Below are 11767 nucleotides of genomic sequence, written 5' to 3'. Positions count from 1 at the left end.
AAAAAAGAACGCGAACGGCGTCGTTTCTAATTGTCACTCCTCCTCCTTTGTTGTTCCTTGGTCAAACGAATAGCTCGCAATCGTCTCTCTCACTCTCTCTTCACATATGGAGCTATCAATTTCTCATCGTCTCTTCAACTCTTCTTCTTCTTCATCTCTATCTCCCCTTTTCAATTCAACAACTAGGGTTTCACAAACCCTTCTTTTTTCCACAAATAAATATCAACAAAAGTCACAACTTTTCACTGGACTACACCACAAACTAGCTACTACTTCAATGACAGCTCAAACAACGATTCCTCACGCTTTTGATAATGGGTCTTCGATTACTTCCTCTGAAACAGGTAACTCCATTTTCCCTACCCAATAATGGGTTTCACTTCTTTTCTCAAATAGGTTCTTCTTCTTTTTAAAAAAAAAAAATGAAATGGACTTGAATAGAGCATAATGGATACGGTGAATTCATATAGATGACTTTTACTAGTTTGGGATTGAGGCTTAGTGGGTTGATTATTTAGTGGGTTTTTTTTTTTTTTTTTTTTAATTTCGGAAGTTGGGTTTACACTTTTTTCACTAAGAGTTTAAGTTCCATCCACGGACGATGTAAAAAATATTTACACAATCCCTTCAATTGTGAGGTAATTACAAGTAAATTCTTTAATAAGCATTAAATGGTAATCTGGTAACAATGGTGAGTAACATACTATCACAGGTTAAACTACATTGGTGATGTAAAAAAATCACTGTCAAAGCATAGAATATAACGTAAATTCTAGACTTTGATAGCCTTGTAAAGAAATGTGCTCATATAGCTTACTCTTAACTAGTTTGGGATTGAGGCGAAGTCGATTTGATGTATTTATTGGGGTTTTTGATAGGTCGTATTGGGGAAGTGAAGAGGGCTACTAAAGAGACGAATGTGTATGTGAAGATAAATCTGGATGGAACAGGTGTTGCGGAGAATAATACTGGGATCCCATTTCTTGATCACATGTTGGATGTAAGTGCTGCTATTTCTTCTGCTGAAAAAAAGACTTCTTTTTCGCCTGATAGTTTTTTCTATGAGTATTTTAAAAATAAAAACAAAAAATTGATGAGTTTTCACCTGTTAGTTAGTAGTACTTACTCTTCGTCTCATTTTATGTGATGGTGTTGGATTGCCTACGGAGTTTAAGAAAGAAAGAAAGAAAGAAAGGCTTTTGAAACTTGTGATCTAAAATAAGCAATAGAAAAATGCGTGGCTAAAAAATCATCTCAAAAAAGTGTCATTCATTTTTTGGATAGGCTAAAACTAATAGTATGCCACATAAAATGGGATGGAGTGAGTAATAAATAAATAACAGAAGTGTTCGGGCACACATTTAACAAGGTATCAAATTGAAGTCTCTCACCATCCTTCAATAGAAAATATTATACAAACTTGGGTAGAAAAATCAGGTCGGCACATGAGGGCGTATTGAAGGCTTAAAAAAGAAAGAAAGAAAGAAAGAAAGAAAGAAAGAAAGAAAGAAAGAAAGGCTTTTGAAACTTTTGATCTAAAATAAGCAATAGAAAAATGTGTGGCTAAAAAATCATCTCAAAAAAGTGTCATTCATTTTTTGGATAGACTAAGTGGGCGTTTGGACATAAGAATTGTAAAATTCCAGAAAAAAGTGAAATTATTTTTCAAGCGAAAATGGTATTTGAAAACTAGAGTTTGTGTTTGGACATGAATATAATTTTGGGTTGTTTTTGAAGTTTTGTGATTGATCTGAGTGAATTTTGAAAAACAACTTTTTGGAGTTTTTCAAATTTTTCATCTTCAAGTGAAAATTTGAAAATTTATGGCCAAACACTGATTTCGGAAAAAAGTGAATTTTTTTTGAAAAAAAGTAAAATTTTTCTTATGTCCAAACGAGCTCTAAAACTAATAGTATGCCACATAAAATGGGATGGAGTGAGTAATAAATAAATAACAGAAGTGGTCGAGCACACATTTAACAAGGTATCAAATTCAAGTCTCTCACCATCCTTCAATAGAAAATATTATACAAACTTGGGTGGAAAAATCAGGTCGGCACATGAGGGCGTATTGAAGGCTTAAAATATAATGTCCCATGTCTAACCGTATATGCTTTTAGAGTTAGAACATGCTTAATTTCTTGAATATCATGTATCCCGATGTGTTATACTTAGGTAAAACAGCCTGAACAATAAGGACTTGTTGGACTACTCCTGCATTTCCTTTTCCTTTTGGCAAAAATATGAAGCTTGTTCAAATCTTGTTCCCCTATTTTATACCAAGGGTTCGGCCTAGTGGTTAATGAGGTGGGGTGAGAATCATGAGGTCTTAGGTTCAAATCCCAGCGAAGGCAAAAAAAACCCTAGGTGATTTCTTCCTAACCTAAGCCTTGATGGGCCAAGTTACTCGGTTCCCGTGCTGGTAGGAGGTGGCAGGTAGCTAGTGGAATAGTTGAGGTGTGCGCAAGTTAGCTTAAAAACCACCGTTGTAAGAAAATAAGTAGTTGTAGAGATTTACCTCAAAGGAGAAAAGGAAAAAGGTTCATTTATTCCTTTTGTTTCAAGAGTTATTGCTTGTGTACACCATTAAGAAATAAGATAACTGCAGAATAACAGGAAAGGATTTCATTTGTGATTTGTATGCCTAGACCTTATCTCTTTTCTTGTCCATTTTCTAGAAGAAAAATACGGACGAAATTAAATAGTTAAAGATTCTGTCTTTGTCCTCTCCTTCAATTACATGTTAAGTTTTCTACTTTTTATGATATAGTTTTTTTCTGAAGTTTACGATCTAATTTATATTGCTGGATGTGGATGAGTAGCTATTTGGTTTCTACTTCTCAGCTCAGTTGCTGATTTACATCTGCAATGCTTCTGGTATTCTGCTAGTACTGAACTTTGTTTTTATTTCCTTAGCAACTCGCTTCACATGGGTTGTTCGATGTGCATGTAAAAGCAACTGGGGACATTCACATTGATGACCACCACACAAATGAAGATGTTGCACTTGCCATTGGAACTGTGAGTTCTCGAGGAGCTTATAATTCAGTAATTCAGAATCCCATGTGTTCGTTCCATGTCTTGGTCTCTTTACTCAATTTTATCTGAGATTGGTTGCGACATCTCGTTTTGACGGAGAGGCTTGTTTACTTGCTTGTGTCACTCCTCATTGTGTGTGGCATTCCTTAGTTTTTTTTCTCTTTAGAGCCTTGACTTCTACTTTGGGTGACTTCTATATTTTGATTATCAAGGCGTTGTTGCAAGCACTTGGTGATAGAAAAGGAATCAATCGATTTGGTGACTTTTCAGCTCCATTAGATGAAGCACTGATTCATGTTTCACTGGTAAGTGATAACCTTATGGGAATACTAATTTTATTCCAGGGCAGTCATGTATGTTGTCAGATATTCTCTGTCTGAAGTGTAAAGATTATCAGCCTTTTACACTATCACAATGATAACTAATAGACAGCCCTACTGTTATCTCTAGTCAGAATTTTTACATACTTCCACAAAACAAGGTCTATACTTTCTTCTTTATTTCACATGGAATGTGGTTTCTTGGAACCACAAAACTACCTCATAAAATCTTCTATTTTTCTTTATTGAAATATGACTATTCACTGATTAGACAAGAATAATATTTGCTCCGGTGTAGGAACAACTATTGTCTTTGGTTTTAGATCTTGATCTTTTTATGCAGACGGGTTGCTAGGAAAAAGAAGTTGAAAACAGCCCCATTGTGTTTTGGTTCTTATGGAGGGAAAGAAATTGTAGGACTTTGAATTTACACAAAAATTGAAAAAACTCTGTTGTTTTAGTTGTACTTATGATATAAAGAGGAAATTCCTGTTTGTATAAATAGTTGGTTAAATTTAGGGGGTATAATGCATAACTATATATAGTATTATTTTGTAACAGCCACACGAGATATTAGGAAAATGTCATGATATATCAAATAAAATCATATTGATCTATTTATGCTCATAATCTGCACGTGTATTAACTATTTTATATTTAATTTATATAGGATTTATCAGGAAGGCCATATTTGGGCTATGATTTACAAATACCTACTCAGAGAGTTGGAACATATGACACTCAGGTTTGTCTAATCTTCTTATTCTACTATGAACAGGGTCAGTGTCTCCAAGTTCCTTCATCATTTAACTTCAGTTGTGAATGAGCATTTGTTTCTAGTATAGTAGATTGAAGATTTTCTCTGTCTCCAGTATCAGATAGGTTTTCTCCATTGCTACCACCTGTTTGAATTTGGTTAATCAAATATTAGCTTCTAGGTTTTGATCAAATCTGATGCTAGAACCTTTTCATCCCTCTATTAATGTATATAACAAAATTTAGTTTGTGTACTAGGTTCATAGTAGAACCATCATATTGTGGTTTTGGATTCAGATTGTTTAATGTATGAATGTTGGATTTTGGGATGGTATAAATATTAAGTAATAATTTTACTATTAATAAAGTATATCAGTTCAAAATGTCCAAAGATAGAGCATGTGTCAACATCATGTGTACATGCCGAGTACTTTTACAACTAATTGTTACTATAGTTAAGAAAAGAAACAAATTGTATGCCCTTTTGGCCATAAAACATTAATTGTTTAAGCTGTGTAAGTTTTCGTTCATTTCTATATCTATTCTTTTTGGATCCTGCTGATTTGAATCACATTATTATGCTTAGCTGGTGGAACACTTCTTTCAGTCTTTGGTCAACACTTCTGGAATGACGCTCCATATTCGACAGGTAAATTCTTTTATGACCTGTTCAGGGGGTTTTGGGGTGAGGGGGTTTTTCGGTTTTTTTTTTTTTTTTTTTTTTTGTCGCTTATTTTTCTGCCCTTCTTCTTTACTCTGGTTTTATACTCTTTATACTAAGATGTTGAATTTGTCTGGTCACAGCTTGCTGGAAAAAATTCTCATCACATCATTGAGGCAACTTTCAAGGCGTTTGCTAGAGCTCTTCGGCAAGCAACTGAATATGACTTGCGTCGTGGTGGAAGTGTGCCCAGGTTTGGTTATTTTTCCTTTCCTTTAAGTTTTTAAAACGGCTTATAATGTGTCAGTATCATCAGGTTATTGTTTAGGGGTGTTCAGTTTTAATTTCCCTGTAAGCTTGTAGTACTACTTGTAATCGAACAAAATCATTGGGCTTTAATTGTGTAAATAAATATTTTCTTCCTTTCTTCAAGTTACCATTTCTGCACCGCTTAGATTCATTAGAGCTCCTTTCCTTACATCAACCACCAGCAGTTTACACATCACCCAAAAATCCTTTTATATTCAAACATGATCCCAGTAGACATACATGTCACAGACACACATGATTATGGGAACTGACGTGTTATGAAAGAATGGCAATTTACTTTGATTTCTTTTTTCTGAACCTCAATTGCCTCCTTTTTATTGGTGCAGCTCTAAAGGGGTTTTGTCCAGATCGTGAAATATCTATTTACGCAAAGATTCAGATTCTTTGAGTGAAGGTTGGTTCAGTAGTTTACTGCACTGCTGTTCTGCAAGGTATATCATGATTACTGAAGCCTTGTCGCAGAAGAAGATGGATCAATATGCACCAGACGCTTCTCTAGTTCTCTTTCAAGAAATTGTTTTGATATCTACAAATGCTACAAGATGAAAGCAGGCAGCTACTTTCAGTATTTCAGTTTTTATGTATGAAATGTTGGAGGTTTGACTGGTGATGGAGGCATTATGCTTTTGTTTGGTTGTAATCTATTTTATTACCAGAGGTCATTTGTACTTTCGTGAAGAAAGATTGCTTCTGTTCTTTTAAGTTGCCTATTACAAGGGTGATATTTTAAGAGGATATATGAATGAGCACAATAAAAGGTCTCTCTCTCTCTCTCTCTCTCTCTGGAATGTATAGAGCAATCTATTCCAGCCAAACATGAGATGTAACTTGACCCTATGCTAAGTCCAAGCAATTTTTTTCTGTATTTTGTGGTTACATGCAACTTTGAGCTTTTCATATGTTCTGCATTTTCATAATTTTGATTTTGGCTTTAATCAAAATGTGAGTGCTTCATACAGTATGTGAGAAACTACAGTCAGCATGGCGATGTATACTCTTTTTGTTCCTTGATAGTAACAAAATGAAAAACAGATACAAAGGGATGTGGATTGTGTTGTCTCGGATACTTGAACGTAGTGGTTTTGGTATAATAGAACATGGACTTCATGTGGGGTGGGGTGGGGTGGGGGTGGAATACAGGCGTAATGGTAATTGTTGCAGCTTGTGTGATCAAGAAGTCGAGGTGCAAGCCGTAGAGACAACCTCTTGTAAAGTTGCGTACAATAGATATCTTGTCAAGCAAGAGCTTAGTGTATTGGTCTTTATTGTTCGAGCAAATATTATTTAAGACTGTCGACGTGCCATGAATTGGTTTACTTGCTTTAGTGAAGGGCTTCAATAAATTGAGTGGTGACTGGATTACTCACCTTTAACATTGCAGATTACATAATATATTTTATATCAGAGTTCTTTGAAAGTAGGTTGCATAACATGCATTCATGGTTACGCCCAAATGAAACCTTTGAATTGAGGAACCTTTTATTGTATTCGGATAATATTCCTTTCTTTTAGCCTGTTTGGCCAATCTTTCTCAAGAGGCCAAAAACACTTTTTTTCCTAACTTATATAGTGACTTTAGGGGTGAATGCTTTCTAATATATAGTGACGTTAGGGGTGAATGCTTTTATATTTGTTGAATGATTTTTAATATATTTAACTTATATTAAAAGAATTAAGTACTTTTAAATTTTATTTTCATATTTTACTTAAATAAAATGAAAAGATTTAATTATTGCATGTAATAACAAATTTTTAAGATTATTTATTTACTTATAATATTAACTATTAAGTAAATTTATTCATGTCTTTATTCGTAATTTGATACTTAAAAACACTTATTGAAAAACTTGGCCAAACACAAATTATTGTTCAAAAGTGCTTTTGAGAGTGATCTGCAAAAGTACTTTTTTCAAAAGCACTTCTCAAAATAAGCTGATTTCTCCAGCTTTGTCAAATAGGCTATTTGTCTAGTGTCTATTTGTCACAAAATTTAGGTCACATTTGGAACAGATGGTTTGGTCACCAACATCAAACAAAATATCATTGCGACAGGGCTGATGGAAAGAAGGGAAAAAAAAAACAAATGCAATCAAAAATACTACAATAAAATGTATCTTTATCAAATAGACTACATTAGTTGAGCATGTCCTCATATCTCACTCAAAAAGAAAGGAGTGTTCACTCGTGAGAATCGTGCAACAGAAGATACTATATCACATTAACCTCTTTTAATATGTAAATCAAGAACCATTTTAGAATGTATTTTTTTAAATAGTGGTGTTTGTCCCTATCCGAGTCAGCTTGCGTGCACCTTGAATATACCCCATGTTACAATGCTTCTTCTGCTTTATTCAGATCATCTAAGATCTCTAGCTTTATCTCTTCTGGAAGTGGAGCAGATGGGCCTGCCTTTGAATAAAAGCTGGCCAAAGATCTAATAGCTTTCTCTAGCATAACATATGACTCCTGCAAGTACAGTACTATGTCAAAACAATGACCAGATGCAACAAAACTGGGGAAGACATGGATGTGTTTCAACTCTCAAATATTTATGTTTCCACTACAGGAGGACAACCCCCCTAAACTATAACTTTTAGTATTTTGCAGGCTAGAGTAGATTGATGCATAAAATCATCAGCATGTCAAGAATTATATATCATGTGGAGTCTTCAGCTGGGTGTAGACAAGTGCGGTCATGACAAGACTCGAGGAAGAAGCCCCAGCCTAAGTTGCTCGGACTCGGGTGCTGTGTCCGATACAGGTGCGGATTTAGAGGTCGAATCTTTCATGATCTAAATTTTAAGATTCAGGGGTACGGATCCAGATACGGGTACGGGTGTGGTGATTCGGCTAAAATAATTCAAATATCTAAAAATATAGTTATAAAAATATGTTTAAATTATGAGACATTATATGGAAAACTTACAAGGTATTCCGAGAAGGAGAAAATATTGATCAAGAGGAGAATCCGAGAAGGAGATAAAAGGAATTGGACTCACATATAAATTTTTATATACAAGGTATTCCATTTTCTTCGATTTCACTCTAGATAGAAAGGTGTGGAGGTCGAGCACTAGAGTTGTAGGTTAGAGGGTAGTCAAGCGTTTTCCCTCGTTGTACCGGCTAGTCTGATAGAGTTTTGTCTAAGACTGCTAGCAGTTTTTGTTGTGTGCACACTATTTCTCTCGTTTTGCATAGTATGGGGTTGCTTGTTGTCTCTTTCGATGTTGATTATTATTTTTTTGGTTTCTTTTGTTGTTACAGATTTATTCTTGTGTTCTTTTCTAATATTATTGTCTCGTATGTTAAGCTGAGGGTCTTCCGGAAACAACCTCCCTATCCCCCTCCCCCCGAATATAGGTAAGGTCTGCGTACACTCTACCCTTCTCAGACCCTACTAGTGAGATTCTACTGGGTGGTTGTTGTTGTTTGTCACTCTAGCATTTTTTAAACCGAATTCTCCATCGATTTTGGTCAAAATACCCAAAATCGGTGGACCAAATCCAGTACGGATCCCACACCCATGTCGTGTCGACACAGGTGCGGCACCGAAAGTGAAGAGTCCGAGCAACTTAGGCCCCAGCTAACTCCATGCCAGCAGCCGCAGCAGAAAGGGCGCAACTATTCTTTGGAATGACTGGCGTAGGTCCATGAAAGTAAAGGATTTTTACTAATTGATAAGGTTATATCACAAGATGTTTTGACTTCTTTCAGACAGTTGATTTGCACAAACTCTAAAGCTATTGCAACTGATGAGTTAGTGATGAAAGAAGACAGTAATTCTTGCAAAGGTGCATCAACAACCAGATTTCTTCTGTCTTCTTTTCTGCAATCTGTGCTCTAGCACTGCCAAACTCAAATGCATAATTGAATTGGAAGAGCATGCTCCCACGCTACAATAGTTTTTGGCGCCGCAAACGTGACTCTAAAATGAGAAAACAGCCACTAGAAATCTTTCTAGCTCTGCTAGCTAAAGAAGTGCGAGAACCATTTACTGAACAGCAGAATTTTAAAAAACGTACAGGTAGATGTTTGAGAAGAAATAATTTCATTTCAAGACATTATGCAAGGTAAAATTTGGAGTTACTCTGACTTTAATTTGTTGATCATGGAGATCTAAAAGGTGCTCTAGAAACAAGAAATAAACTTTGCACTGTCGACGAATTATAACAACCACCTGAGAAGTCGAGGTTCTATGAAATTGAAATTTGAAGTTATTATGTCAGGCGAGCCTCTTCCTTAGCCAACAGGAAATATTTTCCAAAATTGCTGTGTATATTTGGAAACAATGAATCCATAATATTGCACAAAGTAATACAACTTTTCAATGAGCTACAATGCAATAACATTCTACTTTTTGTTTGTTGAAAAAGGATTACCTCATTGACTACTGATTTTTGTCCTCTCCATCCACCTAGGTATTCCCTGATGGATTCCTTTGCTGCATCAGCTGTTCGTCTAAACTTAGACATGTCGTTCGGGTCTTCCTTTACTGATTCACGCAATGTCGTCACCACCTCTCTTGCAGATTTCAAGTAATCCTTTGGTAAAACTTTTCCTGACTTTGTTTTCTCATTTGGATCAAACAAGGACTTAATAGCCCCAGCCACACCTTCATCCTTGTCTTGAAACTCTTCATCCTTTGCGCAAGCTGGTAGCACCGTTAAGCCGCAGTTGAATGCTATAAGTGTAACCAAAGGACTAACAAGAAGCTGGCGCCGAGTTGCTTCTTCTTTAGATGATAATATACCAGAACTCTTTGATTGTAGTGTATCTGTTTTGTTGAACAGAATTGCAACCAGGAAAAGAAAATTGTCAAGAATGAGGAACGATTCAATCATGATATTATGTAGATAAAGTACTCATGTGAGGTCTATAGATGTCAAGGACACAGCACAATATAAGACGACGAAGAAGAAAAATCTGACTAGACATCAAAACAACCTCATGATGATTGAGAACGAAAGAGACAAGTAAACCTAAAAATAAAGCTAAGACACACTTAGCTGTTCTCCTTTGGATATAATAAGAAAAAAGGAAGGAGCATGTTCACAGAACAGAAGTCCTAGTACTATTATCATCTATCTGTTAACAAAATTTTCTTCCTTAGTTTTGCTTATCCTATGTGTCTCCAAACTCAACTTAGTTCGCCAGTCCTTCACTCGCAAAACAAGTCTAATACCTTATCCCTCTAGGTAAGCTACCTATTCCTCAGTCAACTGTAGGCTATAACCGTTGAATTGTTGCAATCAACGAGAATGGTCACAGACTATATCAGATCAAAGACTGAGAATATGTGCAAATGGAATACTAGTTATGCAATTACAATTAAGACATGCATTACATAATAAGAAATGACCAAAGACAGTTGGATTACACTGCCTTACTTTCGACCAGATGGACCAGCTCCTGGGATGGGGGTTCCTGTTTTACAGAGAAAACTGCAACTTAAAGAAATTCTATACTAGGTTCCCATATTCATCGCCCTTCCTATTTGTTATAGGATTCGAACACTGTCATGATAGTGCATGTATAACGTGCTATCTAGAGTTACCTATAGTTATAGGTCAATTTAACTTGATGGCATAAAAAATCTATACAGTGTTAGTGCTACTAACAGAACTTAAACTCGCTGTTAAAAACATCAAACATGCAAAAACGCTTACATTCGTCACTGTCTTGAGTCTTCTTAGTAGAGCTGGAAATGGAAAATGGACAAACATTCATCGGAATAAAGAAAGCCATCCTAACTCAAGCTACCCCCTAAATATCAGAAGAAACCTTCATAAAATAAGAACCAAGTCAGAGTCATAAGCTAACTACATTATCAAAAAGAAAGAACAAAGAATCATTAGCTAATTAATCCAAATTAATACATATAAACTGATTTTGAAACAACACTTCTCATTTAGCAACATGCAAAGTTAATTTTTCCAAACTCCATCCATTAATGTTAACAGGAATACCAATATGCTCCTATATAAATTGGACCTCCAGAAATCAAGAATGTATAAATAACAGTACCAAAATAAAATTATATTCCTCTTAATCATAAAAAAGAGGGAATTAGGATAGGCCCAAAAGTATTGAATTAGCATTCTTTGGGTAATTTAGTAGCTGAAATTACTACCAAGAAAGCAATAAAAATAGAACACCCACCAAAGAATAGACACATAGAATACTCAGTTTGGGTGGATAGAGGAAAATCTGGAGAACAAATATAGGTGGAAATTGACAGAGAAGAAGAGTGGCAGTAGCAGCAGCTCTTAGTGATAGATACTACAGACAGTCTTGAGAAGTGAAATGTATGAGATATCTTTCAGTTTGGTTCGCAGATTGAAGTATTGAACCGTCGAAGGGACAAAATTATGGGCAAGTTACTTTAAACACCCTCGTATTACAACTTCAGTTGCACTTGGGTACCTTCAAAGTTCTGTGTGTAAGCGGAGGGAACTAAACAAATAACACACGCACATAAAATAAAATTACTTAACTACGTAGAATAATTTTTTAGCGAAGGCTCCACCGGTGCCCACTCAATAATCTCCTCTCCCATCTCTTTCCTTTTTGTTTATCTGTAAAACGATACAATTAAATTTATATCGTGGTTTATAGATAAATGATTCAATTTGATCTAAAAACGATAGACAAATAAGAACAA

General features: G+C 35.4%; 2 protein-coding genes across 3 annotated transcripts; one reads left to right on the top strand and one right to left on the bottom strand.

The window, feature by feature from the left end:
• The first annotated feature begins 37 nt into the window (after positions 1 to 37).
• On the top strand, positions 38 to 5971 carry LOC107791048 (imidazoleglycerol-phosphate dehydratase 1, chloroplastic). The gene is made up of 8 exons (XM_016613036.2): positions 38 to 344; positions 879 to 1000; positions 2917 to 3021; positions 3252 to 3344; positions 4030 to 4104; positions 4702 to 4764; positions 4920 to 5029; positions 5433 to 5971. Exons 1-8 carry the CDS (start codon positions 107 to 109, stop codon positions 5458 to 5460), a joined length of 834 nt encoding a protein of 277 aa, XP_016468522.1. The 5' UTR covers positions 38 to 106; the 3' UTR covers positions 5461 to 5971.
• Positions 5972 to 7190: 1219 nt separating this feature from the next.
• On the bottom strand, positions 7191 to 11437 carry LOC107791047 (photosystem II D1 precursor processing protein PSB27-H2, chloroplastic-like). Of its 2 annotated transcripts, none has more exons than XM_016613034.2 (4): positions 11266 to 11437; positions 10773 to 10887; positions 9486 to 9880; positions 7191 to 7572 (listed from the first exon to the last, which is right to left on the bottom strand). In XM_016613034.2, exons 2-4 carry the CDS (start codon positions 10849 to 10851, stop codon positions 7435 to 7437), a joined length of 612 nt encoding a protein of 203 aa, XP_016468520.1. In that variant the 5' UTR covers positions 10852 to 10887; positions 11266 to 11437; the 3' UTR covers positions 7191 to 7434. The 2 variants fall into 2 exon arrangements, with proteins under 2 accessions (XP_016468520.1, XP_016468521.1); XM_016613035.2 differs by having other exon boundaries at positions 10773 to 10869; positions 11266 to 11405.
• Between the last annotated feature and the right edge of the window lie 330 nt (positions 11438 to 11767).

This window comes from Nicotiana tabacum, chromosome 14 (assembly GCF_000715075.1).
Source record: "Nicotiana tabacum cultivar K326 chromosome 14, ASM71507v2, whole genome shotgun sequence".
In the NCBI taxonomy this organism is placed as follows: domain Eukaryota; kingdom Viridiplantae; phylum Streptophyta; class Magnoliopsida; order Solanales; family Solanaceae; genus Nicotiana; species Nicotiana tabacum.
Note: the sequence above shows the minus strand (reverse complement) of the source record. Positions and strands in the feature narration are given on the sequence as shown.

Coding starts and splice junctions, on each gene's coding strand:
- LOC107791048 (XM_016613036.2), top strand. CDS start 107: ATGGAGCTATCAATTTCTCATCGTCTCTTCAACTCTTCTTCTTCTTCA. Junction 345..878: donor GATTACTTCCTCTGAAACAG/GTAACTCCATTT, acceptor GGTTTTTGATAG/GTCGTATTGGGGAAGTGAAG. Junction 3,022..3,251: donor TTGCACTTGCCATTGGAACT/GTGAGTTCTCGA, acceptor TTGATTATCAAG/GCGTTGTTGCAAGCACTTGG.
- LOC107791047 (XM_016613034.2), bottom strand. CDS start 10,851: ATGGCTTTCTTTATTCCGATGAATGTTTGTCCATTTTCCATTTCCAGC. Junction 9,881..10,772: donor GACTCAAGACAGTGACGAAT/GTAAGCGTTTTT, acceptor TCAACAAAACAG/ATACACTACAATCAAAGAGT. Junction 7,573..9,485: donor AAAAATCAGTAGTCAATGAG/GTAATCCTTTTT, acceptor CTGTACTTGCAG/GAGTCATATGTTATGCTAGA.